This window comes from Lemur catta, chromosome 1, assembly GCF_020740605.2.
Source record: "Lemur catta isolate mLemCat1 chromosome 1, mLemCat1.pri, whole genome shotgun sequence".
NCBI lineage: Eukaryota > Metazoa > Chordata > Mammalia > Primates > Lemuridae > Lemur > Lemur catta.
In genome coordinates, this window is record NC_059128.1 from 121,757,777 (window position 1) to 121,780,540 (window position 22,764).

A 22,764-nucleotide genomic window follows, 5' to 3' on the forward strand; every position below is an offset into this window, starting at 1 on the left:
TGGGATACTTCACTTAGTAGAATGGGTTCCAACTCTACCCAGGAAAATATAAGAGGTGCTATTTCACCATTGTTTGTTATAGCTGAGTAGTAGTTCATGGTACACATATATGACATTTTATTAATCCACTCATGTATTGATGAGCACTTGGGTTGTTTCCACATGTTTGCAATTGTGCTTCTGCTGCTGTAAACATTCGGGTGCAGATATCTTTGTTATAGAATGTCTTTTCTTCTTTTGGGTAGATGCTCAATAATGGGATTGCTGGGTCAAATGGTAGAATTTAAATAAAACTTAGAATTTCAACTATGAAAATAAAATGTGACATTTTAATATTTTCTTTATATTTCAAGTCAGAAAGTCCTTATTTTGGGGTAAGAAAGAAAATATGGCCTCTGCCTTAGGAAACCAAGATAAAAATATATTTGAGAAAATATAAAATATACTATCTAGGCAAGATGGCAGATGAGAAAAACCACCAGCCAGAGTGTCTCTGCAAGAAAGACAGATTTTAGAAGAAAGTGAAAAAAAATAAACAGGCAGACAAACATAGATCAGACAAGAGTCGGAAGGAAGGGTGCCTGATACAACAGGAGACTCCACAGGAAGAAGCTGCAGAGGAGAACTGGAAGTAGAAAGGCCCCCGAGAGGCTTGGAGACCAGCAACAAGGGTAAGTGGTGTAAGGCTGGTAGTGGACACCCCTCCCCTCCCTAATGGAAAAAGAAGCCCACGAGACCTGCCGAGAACAATGCCTGCAAGGCCCAGCTAAGTTAAAGGATGACCACACCTGGATGGTTACCCTGATCAAAGTCACGATTCCTGCAGTCGACACATACCACCAGCCCCTCCTATTTCTCAATACCCACCCTAAAACTACAACGGAAAATTCCCTGCTCTCCCCATGATAAATCTTCCCGCCAAAGAAACCCCCACCCCCAGCCCTAAAAATACATATAAGCCCACTCAAAACTTCTGGGCGATGGGACTTCTTGGGCCCCCTCTCTTGGGACCCATGAACCTCGCCTGGGAGCACCCCAATAAAGCCTCGTTGCTTGCCCCTTTCCACTCTGCTCGTCTTTCTCTGGTGCAGGCCAATCCAAAAAACCTTACATTTTGGTGCTGAAACCTGGGAGGAGCATTTGGCTGCGCCGGCCCATTCTGAGGCCTTGGCTGCGCCACCCCCTTCCGCAAACTCTCTCATTCCAGACCGGGACCTCTGCTGACTGTCTTCAAGTCTCTGATTGACGACCTTGGCCTGGGTGAGTCACTCCGCGTTGTCCCAGCCCTGATCACCCAGGAGCCTCCGTTCCCTCTAGGAAGCTGTTCCCATCCAAAAACCGTGGGCCCATGTCGGAGGTTCCCCCATTCCAGGGGCTGAGGCTATTCGGGGATGCCTGAATTCCTCTCACCCCTTTCCATACTGGCACACTAGTCTCTGGTGGAGACATCCCCCCAGACTTTTGCTGCTTCCATAGCCAGGAAACTGTTCCTGGCTGTTTCCCCATCTGGGTGGAGGCAATATGGGTAGCCAATCTTCCATAATTCCCTGTGAGATGCCCCTAGGGTGTCTGCTGGCCAATCTGAAGGCCCTGGATTTAGACATCGGCCCAAGCACCTCATTCTTTACTACAATACTGCCTGGCCAATGTATAAATTGGGCAATGGCTCCCAGTGGCCTGAGAATGGGACTTTCAATTTCAATATTGTACAAGACCTTGGTAATTTTTGTCACAGGAACGGCAAATGGTCGGAGATCCCATATGTCCAAGCCTTTTTCTGTTTGTGCTCCCATCCTTCTCTCTGTCTGTCCTGTCACCCTGCACAGGTCCTCCTTTCGCGAGATCCCCGACCGCCCTCCGCCTCTTCTCCCTCTAACTCTCCACTAGGCGTCTCCTCAGATGCCCCTTCTGCTTTCTCTGATCCACCTGGCTCTTTTAGCTCTCCCCCCACTCAACCTCCACCATACCCAGATGTACCCCATCACCCTTCCCCACCACCCAGCCGCTCGCCGCCAATGTCTCCCATCAGCCATCACGCTCACTCTCATGCAAATCCCTCAGACCAGTCCCTCCTCTGTCCGTTACGGGAGGTGGCAAGTGCTGAGGGGGGTTGTACAGGTGCATGGTCCCTTCTCCCTTTCTGACCTTTCCCAGATTGAAAAGCACCTAGGTTCGTTTTCTAATGACCCTGTAGCCTATACCAAAGAGTTCTACTTGACACAGGCATATGACCTTACCTGGCATGACATTTTTATTATACTCTCCTATACCCTTACTACTGATGCAAAGGAGCGCGTCTGGGCAGCGGCTCAGGGACATGCTGACCAAGTCCATCTTACAGACCACTCTATGCCAGTGGGGACCAAGGCTGTCCCTCGCAAAGAGCCAGAGTGGGAATATCAACTCGACACCCCAGCTGGGCAGGAGGGCAGGAAATGGTGGGACCACATGTTGCAGTGTGTCCCTGCCGGCTTCCAGGCTTCGGCAAATCATACTGTAATTTATGATAAGGAAATCACTCAAAGGGCAGACAAAAACCCTGCGGCCTTTCTCAGCCACCTTACAGACACCCTTATCCAATATACCTGCCTAGATCCTACCTCCCCTGTGGGGACTACTGTCGTTGCAACCCACTTTATTACTCAGTCCTTTCCTGACATCAGAAAGAAACTCAAAAAGGCAGAGGAGGGCCCTCAGACCCCTATCTGAGACCTGGTGAACATGGCATTTAAAATCTTTAATTCCTGAGATGAACACAGGCAGAGCCCCAAAAGGAGGCCCATGTCCGCCAAAAGGCACACCTGCAATCTCAAGCTTTGGTTGCAGCCCTGCGGCTGGCAGAACCCATGAAACCATCGACCTTGTCTAAGGCGACCAGCCACACTCCACCAGACACCTACTTCAAGTGCAGTAAGGAAGGCCACTGGGCCAACCGGTGCCAACAGCCACATCTACCCACCACTCCTTGCCCAGCATGTGGTCAAGAGGGACACTGGAAAAGTGACTGCCCCTGGACAAATGTCCGGAGAGTCAGTCCTTCCATCTCTAAACCTGCCGATGGCAGTTTTGGGTCTGGCTGCCAAAGACTGAAGAGGCCCCGACTCAGTGACCCCAATCACCCTTGCCAAGCCCAGGGTAACAATCAAGGTAGCAGGTAAGACAGTGTCCTTTCTGGACACGGGGGCTACATACTCTGTCCTGCCTTCCTTTTGGGGCCCTACTTATCCTTCCCAGGTGTTGGCCATGGGTATTGACGACAATCCATCTCAGTGCCCCCACCACCACCAGTCCCCTAACCTTCCTGATAGATGACCTGATAGATGACATCATCCATTCTTTCCTTATCATGACCTCCTGTCCTGCTCCACTATTGGAAAAGGACCTATTAACCAACCTGGACAGCACCCTCGACTTTTCCTCCGGGGCCTCTGCCCTTCTTCCTCTATCTCTGTCTCTCTCCAGATTCCTCAGCCCCCCCTACAGCCTCTCCCACTTTACCAAGCCCTACATACCCTCTCCCATCTGAACTGGTAGACCCCTGAATTTACATTAAAGAAGTTATGTATGTAATTTTGTCTAATTCAGAGGTTATTTAGAACTTGATTCAAACCATGGATTTGGAAGAAAAATAAAACCGAGATAGAAGGTAACTGGTAAGATGGAACAAAAGATGTAGAAAGACTATGAACATGGAAATGTATTTTTGTTAAGAAAGATCAGTGAGGGAATGATTTGGTAGAGAAGGATCTTGTGTAGTGAATTTTTGTCCTGGAAGAGAATGGCTGGTTATTTGGGAAAGAGGAAATTTAGGACAAAAAAAAAAAAAAAGCCCAAATATGTCGTAAATAGTCTGTGTAGGTTGTGATGGAGTTCGTGGAGGGAATTTACGGAAGCGTTTTGTGTATGGTTGAGTCAGCTATAATTAAAGGAGAAAAGGTTAGATTAAAATCACAAGGTATTCTTGAAATCCTGGTTTTCTCTGAAACTGCAAAAGTTTTTTGATTCTAGATCTACTGACAGCTGAAAAAGGAGGGACCTGCATCATCCTTCAGAAGGAATGTTGCTACTATGTCAATGACAGGCCCCCTCCAAAGTTCAGCTGTCTAAGCCTACTGTCACATACCTTGGACTTAGTCTCACCCCCACTTCCCCTCATCTCACTGTTGATCGCCAGCAGGCTCTTCGCGACCTCCAGTCACCCACCACTGCCGAACAAATCCTGTCCTTCCTCAGGTTCGTTGGTTTCTTCCAACACTGGATCTCAAACTTTTCTCTCCTTGCCAAACCCCTCTATGAGGCAGCACGTGATGCCTCCGCTGGCCCTCTGTTAAACTCTCAGGCTGTCTGCCGTGCGTTCCTAAAACTTTGAGACTCTCTCTTACAAGTATGCCCTCTAAGACTCCCTCATCCTGAAAAACCCTTTTATCTCTACACAGATGAGCACCAGGGCCTGGCCCTTGGCATCCTCACCCAACCTCTGGGACCTACTCCCATGTCCACCCCAGTGGCCTACTTATCCAAACAGCTGGACACTACAGTCCGTGACTGGCCACCCTGTCTCCGTGCCTTAGCTGCAGCCACTACTCTCACCAGGGAGGCCCTTAAACTCTCCCTGGGACAGGACTTACATGTCTTCTCCACCCACCATTTACAGGACCTTCTAACTCACAACTCTTTAGCCCTCCTCACTCCTTCTAGACTATAGGAATTGCATCTCTTGTTTATAGAAAATCCCACCATTACTTTATCTCAATACCCAACTCTAAACCCTGCCACTCTGCTCCCCATTCCCTGCCTACCCTGTCCTCACACTCCTGCTCGGAAACGGTTGAAGCCTCCACTACCCCTAGACCCGATCTGTCAGACAAGCCACTTCCTACAGCGAACTTAACTTTCTTTGTTGATGGCAGCTCCATCACAGGTGAGGACGGCAAATGCCGGGCAGATTATGCCATTGTCTCTGCCTCTCAGATAATAGAAGCCTCCCAACTTCCGAAGGGCACCACCTCCCAAAAGGCAGAACTCATTGCTCTCACCCGAGCCTTATACCTAGCCAAAGGCAGGATTGTAAATATTTACATGGACTCTAAGTATGTGTTTATGATAGCTCACTGCCATGCTGCCATATGGAGAGAATGGGGCTTTCTCTCCACCAAGGGCTCCCCTGTTATTAACACCACCCTTATCTCCCATCTCCTCAAGGCCCTTCAGTTACCCACCCAATTAGCTATCATTCACTGCAAAGGACACCAGATGGACCGGCCCCCTGTCACTAAGAGAAACAACTATGCTAATACTGTCGCCCACAGCCTAACATCCCCAAAACACCCTAGTCTGGCTCCTCTTCTTTTCCTTTCCATTCCTTCCCTACAACGTTGCTACACTCCAGAGGAGCGCAACAGCCTTCTCGCCCAAGGGGGATCAACCACCACCAAAGGGAAGGTCCTTCTTAAGGATGGCAAGTTGGCTCTCCCTAAGGCACAGGCCCTGGAACTCATTGGCCAGGTCCACTCCTAACTTCAGATTGACACAAAGGGCCTCTCCCACCTCTTACAGCCTCTATTTTCACTCCCTTCTCTATACTCCCCCATCAAAACTGTCCACTCAGCCTATGACATTTGTGCTTCTGTTAATCCTCAAAGACCCCATGTCCACCTATCAGATATGTGGTCACCTCCCCGGAGAAAACTGGCAAGTAGATTTCACTCATATGCCACCTCACAGACATTTCGAATTCGTGTACAGCTGGCCTTTTCTCATTGACCATCATTTTCCAGCCCATCCCCCACCTTTGGCCTCCTAGTTCCCACATCTTTCTCTCCTCAGGCAACTTCTCCATGCCCACGCAGACCAATATCTGCCTCAGCTGCAGGAAACCTACTCTGATATCTCTAACACTGGTATACAGCCTGGTGACTCAGAGAAATGCTGCTACTACATCAACAAATCCAGCCTATTTCTTCAACACCGCCTGCAGGAATTATCCAGAGTGACAGTAAATCAGATACTTCTTCACCCCTACTCTCCCCTTCCAGTCACCCCTCCACCAGCTGACTCCAACCCATAGGCCCCACTACACCCCTCAAAAGTAGGAAGTAGCCAGAAAGACCAAGATGCACTATTCTCACTAAAAGGCTGGAATGTAAGGCTGGTGGCAGGCACCCCTCCCCTCCCTAATGGAAAAAGAAGCCCACGAGACCTGCCGAGAACAATGCCTGCAAGGCCCAGCTAAGTTAAAGGATGACCACACCTGGATGGTTACCCTGATCAAAGTCACGTTTCCTGCAGTCCACACATACCACCAGCCCCTCCCATTTCTCAATATCCACCCTAAAACTACAACGGAAAATTCCTTGCTCTCCCCACCATAAATCTTCCCACCAAAGAAACCCCCATCCCCAGCCCTAAAAATACATATAAGCCCACTCAAAACTGCTGGGCGATGGGACTTCTTGGGCCCCCTCTCTTGGGACCCATGAACCTCGCCTGGGAGCACCCCAATAAAGCCTCATTGCTTGCCCCTTTCCACTCTGCTCGTCTTTCTTTCTCTGGGGCCAGCCAATCAAAAAAACCGTATAGGTGGAGCAGCTACATTTCCCCTCCCTTGCATCTGGGACTGTGGGTGGGCTCCTGTGTGGAAAGACCTGCCCACACCAGCCCAGAGACGGCCACCACCAGTGAGCCATGAGCCTCTTGTGGACAGGGCACCAGGCTCCCAGCTCCCTTGGGGCACCTCCCGGTCTGCAGACCCGAGCAGATTGGCAGGCGCCATATTGCTTCATTCGCCCCTTCCCCTTCCCTACCTGTGGCCCCCTGAAAGAGACAATTTAGCCACCACCCGGAGGCAATTGCAGGGAATGGGACCTTTCCTTTTGGGGACCTACAGCAGACTCAGGGGTACTGAGATTGTGAGCTCCTCTCCCACCCACCCTGCCAGGTACTGCTTGCCTGGTGACTCCAGGAGAGCGGGGCAAATTCTGAGGCAGAGAGACATCAATCCAGCTTGGGCACCCCATGGGTGGCTTGAGACCAGCACTCCTCTCCCTGGAAGGGTCAAGGACTAATCTCCAGGGCCCAGGGGACAGGCCTGCTGACCAGATCCCGTACACCCAGGTCTTGATCACATTGCCCAGGGGCACAGAAGGGTTATTTGTGAACAACCCTAGTGAGTGTGTGTGCCATCGGGGGCAGATCAGCATGCTTGAGGGGCAACCTTCCTCTCACAGGAAGACTGTTCACTCAGCCCAGTCTGTGATCCTGGGCAGGGAACCTCCTGGCCCGCAGGACAGCCAGGGTGGATCCACTGGCTTGAGGTCCTGCCTGCTGGCAGATGCCCGAGAGAAACTGCAGAATAGGGGAGGGTGGAAAGGAGCCATGTCTGCTCTAGACTATAGGTCTCAGACAGCCCAACCCCCACATGCAGAGTTTTCTGCTGAGAGGGGCCATTTCAGCACCTCCCTGGCAGCTTTGCCCAGGGGCCAAGAAAAGATCTTTGACCCCTGCTGACAGCATTTGTGGAGGCTTGCGGGCAGGCTCACCCGACCCCGCTCTGTCCAGACTCACTCCCTGACCTGCCCCCACTGAGGTGCAGACTAAGGACACACCTGGAAGTCTCAGGGCCCCACCCACCACGTGAGGCACTAGAGTGTCTCTCCAGAGGAAAGAGAGCTGGTTACAGGACCCAAAAACAACAGTGCAGCCAGCCCTTCCCATAAAGTGCCACCTACTGACAGGGAGATCATTCTGCATACCCTTTTACTACATCTACTGACTCATCATATAGGGTGTGGTCAAATCTCACCCACAAACAGCACCTAGTGGCTCAGAGACTAAACAGGGTGAGTTATCATCCAAATAAAAATCTAAAGGCAAGAAGCAGCAGCTGATCCAGATGGGAAGGAATCAGCAAAAGAACTCCAGAAGTATGAAGAATCAAATGGAAAGCACATCCCCAAAGAGAAACACCAGCTCTCTAGCAATGGACATTAACCAAACTCAGAACACCAAAATGACAGAAGAAGAATTTCAAACATGGATCATCAGAAAACTGAATGCTATGCAAGAAAAAATGGATAACCAACACAAAGAAACCACAAAAAAATTTCCAGGACTTGGAAGAAAAAGTTCACTAAAGAAATCGAAATATTAAAGAAAAATCAAACCTATCTCCTGGAAATGAAGAATTCATTCACGGAACTACAAAACACAGTGGAAAGCCTAAAGAGCAGAGTAGATGAAACAGAAGAAAAACTCTCAGAGATTGAAGATAACACCTTCCAATTAAATAAGTCAGTCACAGAGATAGAGCAAAGAAATAAGAGAAAAGACCAAAGTCTGCAAGAAACATGGCATTATGTGAAGAAGTCTAACATGAGAGTTATGGGTATTCCTGAGGGTGAAGAAGATAACACGCAAGGGTTGGATAAGCTATTTGAAGATATAATTGAGGAAAATTTCCCAGGCCCTGCTAAAAATCTAGATATAAAGGTATAAGAAGCCCAAAGGACCCCTAGGAGATTCATTGCAAATAGAAAGAGACTACATCATTCAGTCATCAGACTGACCAAAATATTCACTAATGAGGCCATTCTTTGAGCTATAAGTCAAAAGAAACAAGTAGGCCGGGTGTGGTGGCTCACGCCTATAATCCTAGCACTCTGGGAGGCTGAGGCAGGAAGATCGCTCGAGGTTAGGAGTTTGAGACCAGCCTGAACAAGAGTGACACCCTGTCTCTACTAAAAAAAAGAAAGAAATTAGCTGGACAACTAAAAATATAGAGAGAGAGAAAAAATTAACCGGGCATGGTGGCACATGCCTGTAGTCCCAGCTACTTGGGAGGCTGAGGCAGAAGGATTGCTTAAGCCCAGGAGTTTGAGGTTGCTGTGAGCTAGGCTGATGCCATGGCACTCTAGCCAGGGCAAAGGGTGAGATTCGGTCTCAAAAAAAAAAAGAAAAGAAAAGAAAAGAAAAGAAAAGAAAAGAAAAGAAAAGAAAAGAAAAGAAACAAGTAACATACAAAGGAAAGCCCATCCCAATAACGTTTCTCAACAGAAATCTTACAAGCAAGAAGAGACTAGGGCCCCATTCTCACTCTTCTGAAACAGAATAATGCCCAGCCTAGAATCTTGTACCCAGCAAAGCTAAGTTTTGTATATGAAGGAGAAATTAAGAAATTCTCAGATAAACAAAGACTGAGGGAATTCACCAAGACAAGACCAGCCCTCCAAGAAGTACTCAAAACAGAGTTGCACACGGACCAGCACAAGAAACACTCATGAATGTAAAACTACTCAAAAGCTAAAGATCAAAGGCCAGATATCACGATGGCTCAATAGAGAAAACAGCAATGAAGTTCTACCCAACAGGATGAACAGAAAGTACCCAACCTATCAGTTCTCTCAATAAATGTGAATGACTGGAACTCTCCACTCAAGAGACATAGGGTGGCCCAATGGATAAAAAAATACAAGCCAAGTATCTGCTATCTCCAGGAAACTCATCTAACCTGCAAAGATGCATTTAGACTGAAAATAAAAGGGTGGAAATCGATATTTCAAGCAAACAGAAGCCAAAAGAAGGCAGGTGTGGTGGTTTTAATTTCAGATAACTTAGTTTTAAATCAACAAAAATAATGAAAGACAAAGATGGTCACTATATACTGGTGAAGGGTACAATTCAACAACAAGATATAACTATACTTAATATGTATGCACCCAACTTAGGTGCACCTAGATTCATAAAGCAAACCCTACTTGATGTAAATAAAATGAAAAACAGCAACACCATAATAGCTGGAGACATCAACACCCCACTGACAGCACAAGACAGATCCTCCAAATAGAAAATAAACAAAGAAAAAATGGACTTAAACAGAATGCTAGAACAAATGGGCCTGACTGACATTTACAAGACATTCTATCCAAAATCCAGTGAATGTACATTCTTCTCATCAGCTCATGGGACATTCTCTAAGATTGACCATATCATAGGACACAAAGCATGTCTTAAAAAAATTTTAAAAATAGAAATTATACCATGCATCTTCTCAGATCACAGTGGAATAAAAGTAGAAATCAACCCTAACAGAAATTCTCATTTGTACTCAAAGTCATGGAAGCTAAACAACCTTCTCCTGAATAATTATTTTATAAAAGAGGAAATCAAGACAGAAATCAAAAGATTCTTTGAACTAAATGACAAAGACACAAGTTATCAAAATCTGTGGGACACAGCTAAAGCAGTCCTGAGAGGAAAGTTTATTTCCATAAATGCCTATATCCAAATGATAGGAAATTTACAAACAGACAACCTAATGAATAGACTCAAAGAGCTGGAGAAACAAGAACAGACTGACCCCAAACCCAGCAGAAGAAATGAAATTAATAAGATCAAATCAGAACTAAATGAAATGTATAACAGGAAAACTATACAGGAGATTAATAAAACAAAAAGTTGGTTCTTTGAAAAGGTAAACAAAATTGACAAGCCTTTGGCTAGATGAATCAAGAGCAGAAAAGAAAAATCTCTAATAACCTCCATCAGAAACATGAAAGGAGAAATTACAACTGATGCCACAGAGATACAAGATATCATCTATGAATTCTACAAAAACCTTTATGCACACAAACTGGAAAATGTGAAGGAAATGGACAAATTTTAAGAAACACACAGCCTCCCTAGGCTCAACCAGGAAGAAATAGAATTTCTGAAGAGACCAATATTAAGAACTGAAATCAAAACAGCAATGAAAAACCTTCCCAGAAAGTAAAGTCCCGGACCAGATGGATTCACATCCAAATTTTACCACACCTACAAAGAAGAACTGATGCCTATCCTACAAAAGTTATTCCACAACATCAAGAAGTACGAAATCCTCCCCAACACATTTTATGACGTCAACATAACCTGGCTACCAAACGAGGAAAGGACGCAACAAAAAAGGAAAACTACAGACCAATATCCCTTATGAATATAGATGCAAAAATTCTCAATAAAATCCTAGCACATCAAATCCAGGTGCTTATCAAGTAAATAATCCATCACAACCAAGTGGGCTTCATCCCAGAGATGCAGGGATGGTTCAACATATGCAAATCTATATATGTAATTCACCACATAAATAGAAGCAAAAACAAAGACCATATGATCCTCTCAATAGATGCAGAAAAAGTATTTGACAAAATTCAACACCCTTTTATAATAGAAACGCTTGGCCAGGTGCAGTGGCTCATGCCTGTAATCCTGGCACGCTGGGAGGCGGAGGCAGGTGGATCGCTCGAGGTCAGGAGTTAGAGACCACCCTGAGCAAGAGCGAGATCTCATCTCTACTGAAAATAGAAAGAAATTATCTGGCTAACCAAAAATATATAGAGAAAAAATTAGCCAGGCATGGTGGCGCATGCCTGTAGTCCTAGCTACTCGGGAGGATGAGGCAGTAGGATCGCTTAAGCCCAGGAGTTTCAGGTTTCTGTGAGCTAGGCTGACGCCACGTCACTCACCCTCACCGTAGCCCGGGCAACAGAGCGAGACTCTGTCTCAAAAAAAAAAAAATAGGAACACTTAACAAAATAGGCATAGACGGGGCCTACCTAAAAATGATACAAGCCATATTTGACAAACCCACAGCCAACATCATACTGAATGGGGAAAAATTGAAAGCATTCCCACTTAGAACTGGAACCAGAGAAGGTTGTCCACTGTCCCCATTGCTTTTCAACATAGTGCTGGAAGTCCTTGCGAGAGCAATCAGGCAAGAGAGCAGAATCAAAGGTGTCCAACTGGGGATAGAAGATATCAAACTCTCACTCTTTGCTTATGATATGACATTGTATCTAGAAAACCCTAAGCATTCAACCAAGAGACTCCTGGAATTGATAAATGAATTCAGTAAAGTCTCAGGATACAAAATCAATACACACAAATCAGAGGCATTCATATATGCCAATAACAGTCAAACTGAGAACCAAATCAAAGACTCAATACCCTTCACATTATCAACAAAGAAAATAAAGTACCTGGGAACACATTTAACTAAGGAGGTAAAAGACCTCTACAAGGAGAAGTATGAAACACTGAGGAAAGAGATAGCAGAGCACGTAAACAGGTGGAAAACCATACCATGCTCATGGATCAGAAAAATCAACGTTGTTAAAATGTCTATACTATCCAAAGAGATCTACAAAACAGATTCAATGCAATCCCTATTAAATTACCAACATCATTTTTCTCAGATATAGAAAAAATAATTTTACGCTTTGTATGGAACCAGAGAAGACACCATTTAGCAAAAGAAATTTTAGGCAATAAGAACAAAATGGGAGGTATTAATTTACCAGACTAAACTACACTACAAGGCTGTGGTTATTAAATCAGCTTGGTATTGGCACAAGAACAGAGACACAGACCAGTGGAACAGAACTGAGAATCTGGATATAAGACCACCTTCATATAGCCATCTAATCTTTCACAAAGCAGACAAAAACATACACTGGGGAAAAGATTCCTTATTCAACAAATGGTGCTGGGAAAACTGGATAGCCACATGTAAAAGACTGAAACAAGACCCGCAGCTTTCACCTCTCACAAAAATCAAATCACAGTGGATAACAGACTTAAATCTAAGGTGTGAAACTATTAGAATTCTAGAAGAAAATGTGGGAAAAACTCTTATAGACATTGGCCTAGGCAAAGAATTTATGAAGAAGACCCCAAAGGCAATCACATCAACAACAAAAATAAATGGGACCTGATTAAATTAAAAAGCTTCTCCACAGCCAAAGAAACTGTCACAAGAGCAGACAACCAAAGAATGGGAAAAATTTTTCGCATGCTACACATCCAGTAAAGGGCTGATGACTAGAATCTATTTAGAACTCAGGAAAATCAGCAAGAAAAAATCAAACAACCCTATCAAAGACGGGCAAAGGACATGAATAGAAATTTTTCAAAAGAAGACAGAAGAATGGCCAACAAGCATATGAAAAAATGCTCAACAACTCTAATCATCAGGGAAATGCAAATCAAAACCACAATGACATATCACTTATGTCCAGTGAGAATGCCCTTTATCAAAAAGTCCCAAAACAATAAACTTTGGCATGGATGCGGAGAGATAGGAACACTCATACACTGCTGGTGGGACTGCAGACTAGTGCAACCTCTGTGGAAAGCAATATGGAGATACCCTAAACAGATACAAGTAGACCTATCATTTTATCCAGCAATCCCATTATTGGGCATCTACCCAAAAGAACAAAAGACATTCTATAAAAAAGACATCTGCACTCGAATGTTTATAGCAGCACAATTCACAATTGCAAAGATGTGGAAACAACCCAAGTGCTCATCAATACATGAGTGGATTAATAAAATGTCGTATATGTATACCATGGAGTACTACTCAGCTATAACAAACAATGGTGATATAGGACCTCTCGTATTGTCCTGGATAGAGCTGGAACCCATTCTACTAAGTGAAGTATCCCAAGAATGGAAAAATAAGCACCACATGTACTCACCATCAAATTGGTTTCACTGATCATCACCTAAGAGCACATTTAGAAGTAACATTAATCGCGGGTCAGGCAGATGTGGGGGGAGGGGATGGGTGTATGCATACATAATGAGTGTGATCCGCACCGTCTAGGGGATGGACATACTTGAAGCTCTGACTAGGGGGAAGGGGAAGGGCAATATACATAACCTAAACTTTTGTACCCCCATAATATGCTGAAATAAAAAAAATAGAGAAAAAAAAGAAGATATTAGAAAATATGCTCCAGCATATTGAGGAAGCCACCCAAGAAAAAGGACCCAGGAAATAAAAGATTTAAAACTGAAAAATAAAATAAAATAAAATAAAATAAAATATACTATCTAAAGAAAATGAAGTCTGTAGTGATAAGCCTAATAAACTTATTGCAGAAATTCCAAAAAATATATATATTTGAGCAGGAGACTAGCTTTTTATCACACATTCCATCAAATATGACTAGTTTAAGGTAATGTAACAGGAACGCAATTTATAACAGAAGGAAAAACACACCCAGAGCTGATTCCTGAACCATTTAATTTCATGGGTAAGCCAAGGCCTCCAAACTATACCAATGTCTTGGAGCTCTTGAGGCTACTTAGGCAGAGCCTAAAAAAGACAGAGATAAGAATATATACTCCTAAGTAGGGGTGAGGAACCTGTGGCCTTGGCCTTGGGGCCCTATGTGCCTTTCTGGATCCTGGAGTGCAGCCTTTTGACTGAATCCAAATTTTACAGAACAAATCGTTTTATTCTGTAAAAGGCTGCTAAGCTGATCACATGCAGTCTAAGCTGTGTAAGAAGCTGACCAGCAAAGTCCAGCTCCAGTGGGTCTGGAACATAAAGTTTAGAACTCTGTGGAAAAGCTCAAGATACTATTAATTGTTAAGAACACATATTTAAAAATATTTTCAGATGTGTGGGTGTGCATGCATCCACCAAAATGTTATAAAAAGCAATAATTCCTCCCATAACCTGGCAAACTCTCACAGCTGAAAATATCGTAAACAATATGTTCAGAGTTTGAAGTCCGTGGCTAGGTCTTGTGCTGCAATGTTTTCTCATTGCCAAGCACATTGTTTCTACAGTGCACTTTGCAGGCCATTAGCTGCAAGCAAACACAGATTTCCAAGGTCAAAATGTTTTTTATAGACTGGGTTAAATAATTTTAAATAGATCCCCTTACTCCAGGACATTTCAGAGCCTTTAATAAACTGACATTGTTCGAGACATTCCAATATAGAATGCAGCTTTTCTTAAACTTCCTAAAATATCCTAAATTTTTAAAGTATGGAGTGCTGCTTTCATGGAGCATATTGCAAGACCAGTGTTTGGCAGAACCTGAGCTGGAGAAGCACTGGCCTAGCACAATAGAGGGAATGGGAACCTCGGCACCTTGAACAGCTAACCATGTTCTTGACAAGCCACCCTTCCCTATAAAGTCCAGTAAGGAAAATAACACGCCCAGAGGATAATGGTAGGTAACCGACATTCATTTGACTTCAATCCAAATATGGAGAAAGATAATGGACCTTGCAAAGAATGCCTTGTGTCTAGATTAGACAAATCTAGAGCCAAGGACTCAGACAAGTCTTTGATCTTCCCACTCTGAAGGTGAGAAAACATTGACCCAAAGAGGAGGAGAAAAGGAAAAAACAAGAAAGAGTATGCTTGCCCCACTCGAGGCTCTCCCAGGCATCAGCAGTTGCAGTGCGGAGCTGCATCCTTGGCCCTTCTCATCTCACCTGCCAAGGCAGTGCAAAGGGACAGTGAGAAAGAATACTGGAGAGGAGAGGGTTGCACCTCACCTGCCTCCTGGATGGGGAGCATTTCAAAGGCTAGGTTTTCAGAAGGAAGCATCTCACCAACCCATCCATCCACTCATTCTGCCATAAATACACGTGTGTGCTCCCACTGTGTGCCACCCACTAGCCCTGGGGTCATGGACACCACAGGCAAGGTCTCTGTGCTCAAGAGGTTTCTGGGGGGTGATGGAAGCTGTCAAAGAGCAGAATTCCAAATTGAATTTCAAAGATCTAATTGGCTTTTATTAGAGATTCATAAACTGGGCATCATATAGTCTACAAATAGAAAGAAGTTCCAATGAGCTGAATAGAGCATGTGAGGTTTATAGGCAGAAAAAAGCAGAGGAAGCAGGAACAAGAAACAAATAGTGGATTAGTCATTTCAAGGTTACTTTCCTTCCAGGGATGTAAGTGAAATCTTGTTGGCTTAATGGGATTTGGCTATTGTCTCTCTCCTGATGTCTTAGAAGGCCAGATCTTACAAGTGAACAACTTGTAAGTTTTCAGTTTGGTGATGTAGCACTTTAGCATGAGTGACTCCATTTGGAGGCTGCTGTCTTTTCTTTAACATGGGGCCAGGGAGACAGAAACTAATTAAATCAACAAAAGGAGAAATAAAGCAGGAAAGGGGGCCAGAGAAAGTTTGTTCACTGTATTCTCAAAGTCTGACAGATAATAGGTGTTCAATAAATTTTGTTAAATCAGACCAGGAAGGGTAGGGAGAGGGGATGGATAGGGAGAGATTTGTTAAATGATACAAAATTACAGCTGGTTAGGAGAAATGACTTCTAGCATTCTATGTCACCGTAGGATGACTGTGGTTACAGCTAGAAGGAGGATATTGAATGTTTCCAACACCAAGAAATGACAAATGTTTGAGATGATGGATATGCTAATTACTCTGATCTGATCACTATACATAATATGTATCAAAACATCACCATGTATTCCATGAATATGTACCATTATAATTTGCCAATTTAAAAAATTAGCAAATGCAAAAACATTTATTAAGTCAATGAAGTCCCCTCACTAGAACCTTAAGGGGTAGATGTTATTATTACATCTCCATTTACAGATAAGGAAACTGAGATCCAAAAGGAATTAAGGAACTTACCCCAAATCATGTAGGTAATGGATGGAATATAGATCTCTGAACCCCAATGTTCTGGCTCTAGAGCCCAATATCAGAGCCTGTGTGCCATGTACTACATTTCCCCGTCCCTATGAAGTTTACAGTTGAAGTCAAGTTTAAAATTTAGGTTCACTTTGATAGCAAATAATAATAATGGGCCCATCTTTATAGTCTTAAAGAATAAAGATTGAAAGAGTGTCTGTATACGCTGTGTCGGAGGAATGGAGTAGGGCAGTATCCTTTAGAGATTTGGGATCACAAAATTGGAGAAATGAATGTTATATGAGCAATAACCCCACAATTATTCAAAAGTGCCATTACCAAATATAACTGGTATTTTTTAATATAATAAAGAAAACCTAAGTCTTTCCTAATTCACTTGTTGGTTTCAAACTCAATCCTCCAGACACGAAATCTTCACGTTCATGTTAAAGATGAGAACATCAGCATATAAGGATTTTCACATCCAACTGCACACAACGAACAAAGCTGTTGTGGATTCACATATAACAAAATGCCATTTCTTCCACTGGGGTTCATTTCATATGTAAGTTTAGTCCTATACTGAAGTGACATCTCATCTTCCCTTCATCCTTCCTTCTTGGGAAAAATTATGTCTCTCAAGCTCTCTTCTACTCTGTCCTTAGAGCTTCCCACCTATGCCCTTAGACCTCAGACCTATGACATCCCATCAAATATGCAAAGATTTCCAGCCCAGCGAGCCAGGCCCTATGAGCTGTGAGGAACTTGCCTGCACACGTTCCCATACTGCACACATTGTCCCTAGTGCTGCCTCGCAGGCCACAGGAGGGATGCAAAAGACTGAAATAAAAACAGGTGAAACGCTCACAAAAACTCATGTTCTTTGAGGAACAAGCAACAGTATGGCAACTTAAAAAGAAAGAGTGTTCTATTTTTTAAAATGGGATTAGGGATTGGAAGCGCATGTGTTGCCTCCCAGCATGGCAGTGGTGTGAGTGAAAGGAGACACTGGTATGCGAAGGTGCTTGCGATTTAACACCAATAAGTACCTGAAAAAGCTGGGCTTTTCCTCATGTGACTCCTACATCCACCAAAAGCAAAATTAAATTATAATAGTTACCTAGGTCAAATTTTAAAAATTTCTGGGCTGGGTGTGGTGACTGACACCTATAATCCTAGCACTTTGGGAAGCTGAAGTAGGAGGATTGCTTGAGGCCAGGAGTTGGAGACCAGCCTGGGCAACATAGCAAGACCCTGTCTCTACAAAAAATAGAAAAATTAGCTGGGAGCGGTGGCCTGTACCTATAGTCCCAGCTACTCAGGAGGCTGAGGCAGGAGGATCACTTGAACCCAGGAGTTTGAGGCTGCAGTGAGCTATGATTGCACCATTGCACTCTAGCCTGGGCAACAGAGCAAGAGCCTGTCTCAAAAAAACAAACAAACAAAACAAACAATTTCTTGATTCAGACACCAGTGAAATAGCTCTAAATGTTGCAACCCCATAACATAAGCTTTCAGGAGGGTCTTTTTAGCCTTTTGCCAAATGGAAATAAGCAGAATTTCATCCTCTAGGCACTCAGGGCACCTAGGGGATTTTTTTTTGCCCAGAGAATTAGGAAATGGTGCCCGCTGGTTAGGGTGGCTCTCTGGGCCCCGGCTCTGTTCCCTTCTCCCCATTGTGCTTCTTCTCCCGCAGAGCTAATTTATCCTTAATTTTCCTGTAGCTGATCATCAATAGTAGGTTCCCTGGGCAAAAAGTACAAGGTCCTCAGCTCAAGGAGGTATTTCACCAAAATGCCATAAATGCACTTTGAAGTGTTAACTGTCTCTCATAACATCCTGTGATTTGGTACTATTGAATCAGCTCAATTTGCAAGTAACATGTTTTGTGACTTTTCAGGTTTTAGAGACTTGTATATTTTAGAGACACAAATCTCTGAGATATTTAGAGAGCTTTGTATTTTGAGAGACTGTATATTTATTTTGCCTCTGCTGCTGGATGGCTGCCGTGCTGAAAACGAAGCCCATTAAATGTTAAGTTAGTTACTAAAAGGAGGTCCAAGCTCCCTCCTCCGGGTTTGCAGAGACTGTCAAAGCTCCCACTGTCTCCTTCAGTCTAAATCCCGGCTCTCCTAGAGGCAATGAGCAGGGAGAGAAACCAGAAGTCCTCGGAAGAACTAATCTTACTGGGGTCATGAAAAGGACAGGCCAGTGAGAACCCTCAGATACCAGTGATCCTTCATAGGTAACTGCCAGATAAGGATGATCAGCGAGCTGAGGGTGACAAGGGAGTGAGGGGACAGAGTGCTTTCCAAAGATGGCCATGACGATTTCTTTGTCTCACATGCTTCTCTGCAGTGTGGCCTCACCACACTCCCTCTTGAAGAGGCAGAGGGTGTTTCCCCTCCATTGAAACCTGGATGAACTGTGACTCCTTTGAACAACATAGCAGAAGTGATGCTCCTTCCAAGGTCAGGTCAGAAAAGGTGATGCCACCTTCATGCCTAGATCCTGGAGCTGCCTAAGACGAAGACTAACTACCCTGAGGCTCCGTGCTTTGAGGAAGCCCAAGCTACAGGCAGCGGCCACGTGTAGGCACTCCAGCTGGCAGTCTGTGTCTTCCTGTCATCCCACCCAGGCACCTCACATGGCAGTGATGGAGCCTTTGCGTAATTCCAGCCCCCAGCTGAGGTCCCAGATATTGTGGAGCAGAGCAAGCCATCCTGCTGTGCATGCTTCATTTGAATTTCTGACCCACAGAATCCATGCGTATAATCAGACCCACTGGGTTTGAGGGTAATTTGTTGTGCAGCTGAAAGTGGGTATAAACCTAGAGTTAAGCTAGCTGGTGAGATTACAGGAAGGTAAATTTGTCAACATATGAGAAGAAATTCTAACACACACATGTATATATTTTTTTATTTATTTATTTTGAGACAGAGTCTCACTCTGTTGCCTGGGCTAGAGTGTCGTGGCGTCAGCCAAGCTCACAGCAACTTCAAACTCCTGGGCTCAAGCCATCCTCCTGCCTCAGCCTCCTGAGTAGCTGGGACTACAGGCATGCGCCACCGTGCCCGGCTAATTTTTTCTATGTATTTTTAGTTGTCCCGCTAATTTCTTTCTATTTTTTAGTAGAGACGGGGTATCACTCTTGCTCAGCTGGTCTCGAACTGCTGAGCACAAACGATCCACATGCCTCAGCCTCCCAGAGTGCTAGGATTATAGGCGTGAGCCACCGCACCCGGCTATACATGTGTAAGGCTGGTGGCGGGCACCCCTCCCCTCCCTAATGGAAAAAAGAAAAACCCCAGGAGACCTGCCGAGAACAATGCTTGCTAGGCCCAGCTGAGTTAAAAGAATAACCACAGCTGATGGTTACCATGACAAGGGTCTCGGCTCCTGGAGTCCGTCACGGTTCCTGGAGTCCACCCATACGATCCCCCCTCCTATTTCTCCACACCTGCCCTAAAACTGCAATGGAAAATTCCTTGCTCTCCCCGCCATAAATCTTTCCGCCAAGGAAGCTCCCATCCCCAGCCCTAAAAACATATATAAATCCACTCATAACTTCTGGGGGGTGCGACTTCTCAGATCTCTCTTTCTGCCCCACCCCACCCCGCCCCCGGACCTGGGAACCTCGCCCGGATCCCTCTCATGGGACTCCTTACCCCCACCCAGGAACGCTCCAATAAAGCCTCTTTACTTATCCCTTTCAACTCTGCTCATCTTTCTTTCTCTGGCACTGGCCAATCCAAAAAACCTTACAACATGTATATGTGTATATATATGCATGTATGTATGTGATATTTAACAATTATTAAATCTTAGCAAGCAACTGCAGTTGGAGAGTGGAAATACTAGAATGTGAATAGCATGAAAAGTTATCTCTTATTTGGTGGATTAGAGCACGGCCTTTGGGGAACCCAGACCTTGAATTGAGGCCTAATTCTACCAGTTACCAGCTATGAACTTGAGCAAGCTACTTTATGTCTCTTTGCCTCTCTCCATACTTTGTCTATAAAAGAAAAATAATACCACCAACTTGATAGGACAGCTGGGAAGAAAAGCAACAAGGAAACAGAGGATTTGAATGACACTATAGACCACTGGACCTATCAGACATATACAGAACACTCCAATCAACAATAGCAGAATACACATTTTTCTTAAATGCCTATGTATCGTTCTCTAGGATACACCATATGTTAGGCCACAAAACAAGTTTTAATAAATTTAAAAAGATTGAAACCATACTAAGTATTTTTTTAATCAAAATGGAAATCAATAGCAGAAGGAAAACTGGAGAAATCCACAAATACTTGGAAATCAAATAACATACTCATGAACCACCAATGGGTCAAAGAACAAATCACTAAGGAAATTAGAAAATATGAGACTAATAAAAATGAAGACACAACATACCAAAATTCATGGGATGCAGTGAAAGCAGTACCAAGAGTAAAACTTATAAACACAGCATTGAAAAAGAAGAAAGATCTCAAATCAACAACCTTACTTTACATCTTACAGAACTAGAAAAAGAAGAACAAACTAAACCCAAAGCCAGCAGACAAAATATCAGAGCAGAGATAAAATAGAGAATAAAAAAATAATAGAAAAAGATCAACAAAGCCAAGAGCTGGTTCTTTGAAAAGATCAACAAAATCGACAAATCTGTAGCTAAATTAATGAAGTAAAAAAATAAAAAAGACCCAAATAATTAAAATCAGAAATTACAGAGGGGAAATTACTACAGATTTTATAGAAACAAAAAGACTATAAGCATCTGGGTGTAGCGGTGCATGCTTGTAGTCCCTGCTACTTGGGAGGCTGAGGCAGGAGGATCACCTGAGCACAAGATTTCGAGTCCAGCCTGGGCAACAAGTGAGCCCCATCTCTTTAAAAAAAAAAAAAAAAAAAAAAGATTATCAGGAAGAACTGTGAACAATTGTATGCTAACACATTGGATAATCCAGATAAAATGGACACAGTTCTAGAAATAGATAACCACCAAGACAAATTTCCAGAAGTAGATAACCACCCCAAGACTGAATCACAAAGAAATAGAAAATCTGAACAGACCTAAAAACTATAAGATGATTTAATCAGTAAACCAAAACCTCCCAACAAAGAAAAGCCCAGGACCATATGGCTTCATTGGAGAATTCTACCAAACATTTAAAGAAGAGTTAACACCAATCCTGGAACTCTTCTCAAAAAATTGAAGAGAAGAGAACACTTCCTAACTCATTCTGTGAGGCCAGCATTAACCTGATACCAAAGCCAGACAAGAACACTACAAGAAAAGAAAACTCTAGACAAATATCTTTGATTAATATTGATGCAAAAATCTTTCAGAAAATACTACTAAATAGAATTCAACAGCTCATTTAAAGGACTGTACACTATGACCAAGGAGAATTCATTCCTGGAATGCAAGTATGGATCAACATACAAAATCAATCAATGTAATATACCATATAACTGGAATGACAGGCAAGAAACATATGATCATTTCTACTGACACAGAAAAATCTTTTGACAAAATTCGACCCCATTTCATGATATAAAACATTGAACAAACTAGAAGTAGAAGGAAACTACTTCAACATAATAAAGGTCATATATGAAAAGCCCACAGCTAACATCATACTAAATGGGAAAGACAGAAAACTTTCCTCTAAGGTCAGAATCAAATCAAGGAGGCCTGCTCTCACCAATTGAACACTATTCAACATAGTACTGGAAGTCCTAGCCAGAGAAATTAGGCAAGAAAAAGAACAGACATCCAAATTTGAAAGGAAGAAGTAAAATTATCTCTGTTCATAGATGACATGATCTTATATTTAGAAAATCCTAAAGATTTGTGAAAATTGTTAGAACCAATAAATGAATTCAGTAAAGTTTCAGGATTCAAAATCAGTACACAAAAATCACTTGCGTTTCTATATACCAAGAATGAGCAATTTGAAAAGAAAATTAAGAAAAACAATTCCATTTACTTCAAAGAGAATAAAATACTCAGGAATAATCTTAACCAAGGAGACGAAAGATGTGTACACTAAAAACTATAAAACATTGCTGAAAAAAATAACACAAATAAATAGAAAAACACTTCATGTCCGCAGATTGGAAGACTTACTATTGTTAAGATGTCTATACTACACAAAATAATACACAGGTTAAATGCAATCCCTATCAAAATACCAATGGCAGTCTTTGCAGAAATAGAAAATACAATCCTAAAATTCATATGGAATCTCAAGGGAATCCAAATGGCTGAAACAAGCTTGAAAAAGAAGAACAAAATT

At 43.4% G+C, this 22,764-nt stretch overlaps 1 protein-coding gene across 1 annotated transcript; it reads left to right on the forward strand.

Moving 5' to 3' along the window:
* The first annotated feature begins 2,846 nt into the window (after positions 1 to 2,846).
* On the forward strand, positions 2,847 to 6,204 carry LOC123640903. The gene is made up of 3 exons (XM_045555385.1): positions 2,847 to 3,147; positions 4,009 to 4,233; positions 5,827 to 6,204. The coding sequence occupies exons 1-3, from the start codon at positions 2,847 to 2,849 to the stop codon at positions 5,991 to 5,993; spliced, it is 693 nt and encodes a 230-aa protein (XP_045411341.1). The 3' UTR covers positions 5,994 to 6,204.
* The last annotated feature ends 16,560 nt before the right edge of the window (positions 6,205 to 22,764 follow it).

What these genes read in the sequence shown, in the direction of transcription:
- LOC123640903 (XM_045555385.1), top strand. Translation starts at nt 2,847, where the DNA reads ATGAAACCATCGACCTTGTCTAAGGCGACCAGCCACACTCCACCAGAC. An exon ending in AGCCCAGGGTAACAATCAAG is followed by an intron (nt 3,148 to 4,008) that starts GTAGCAGGTAAG and finishes TTTTGATTCTAG; the next exon opens with ATCTACTGACAGCTGAAAAA. An exon ending in CAAATCCTGTCCTTCCTCAG is followed by an intron (nt 4,234 to 5,826) that starts GTTCGTTGGTTT and finishes TTCTCTCCTCAG; the next exon opens with GCAACTTCTCCATGCCCACG.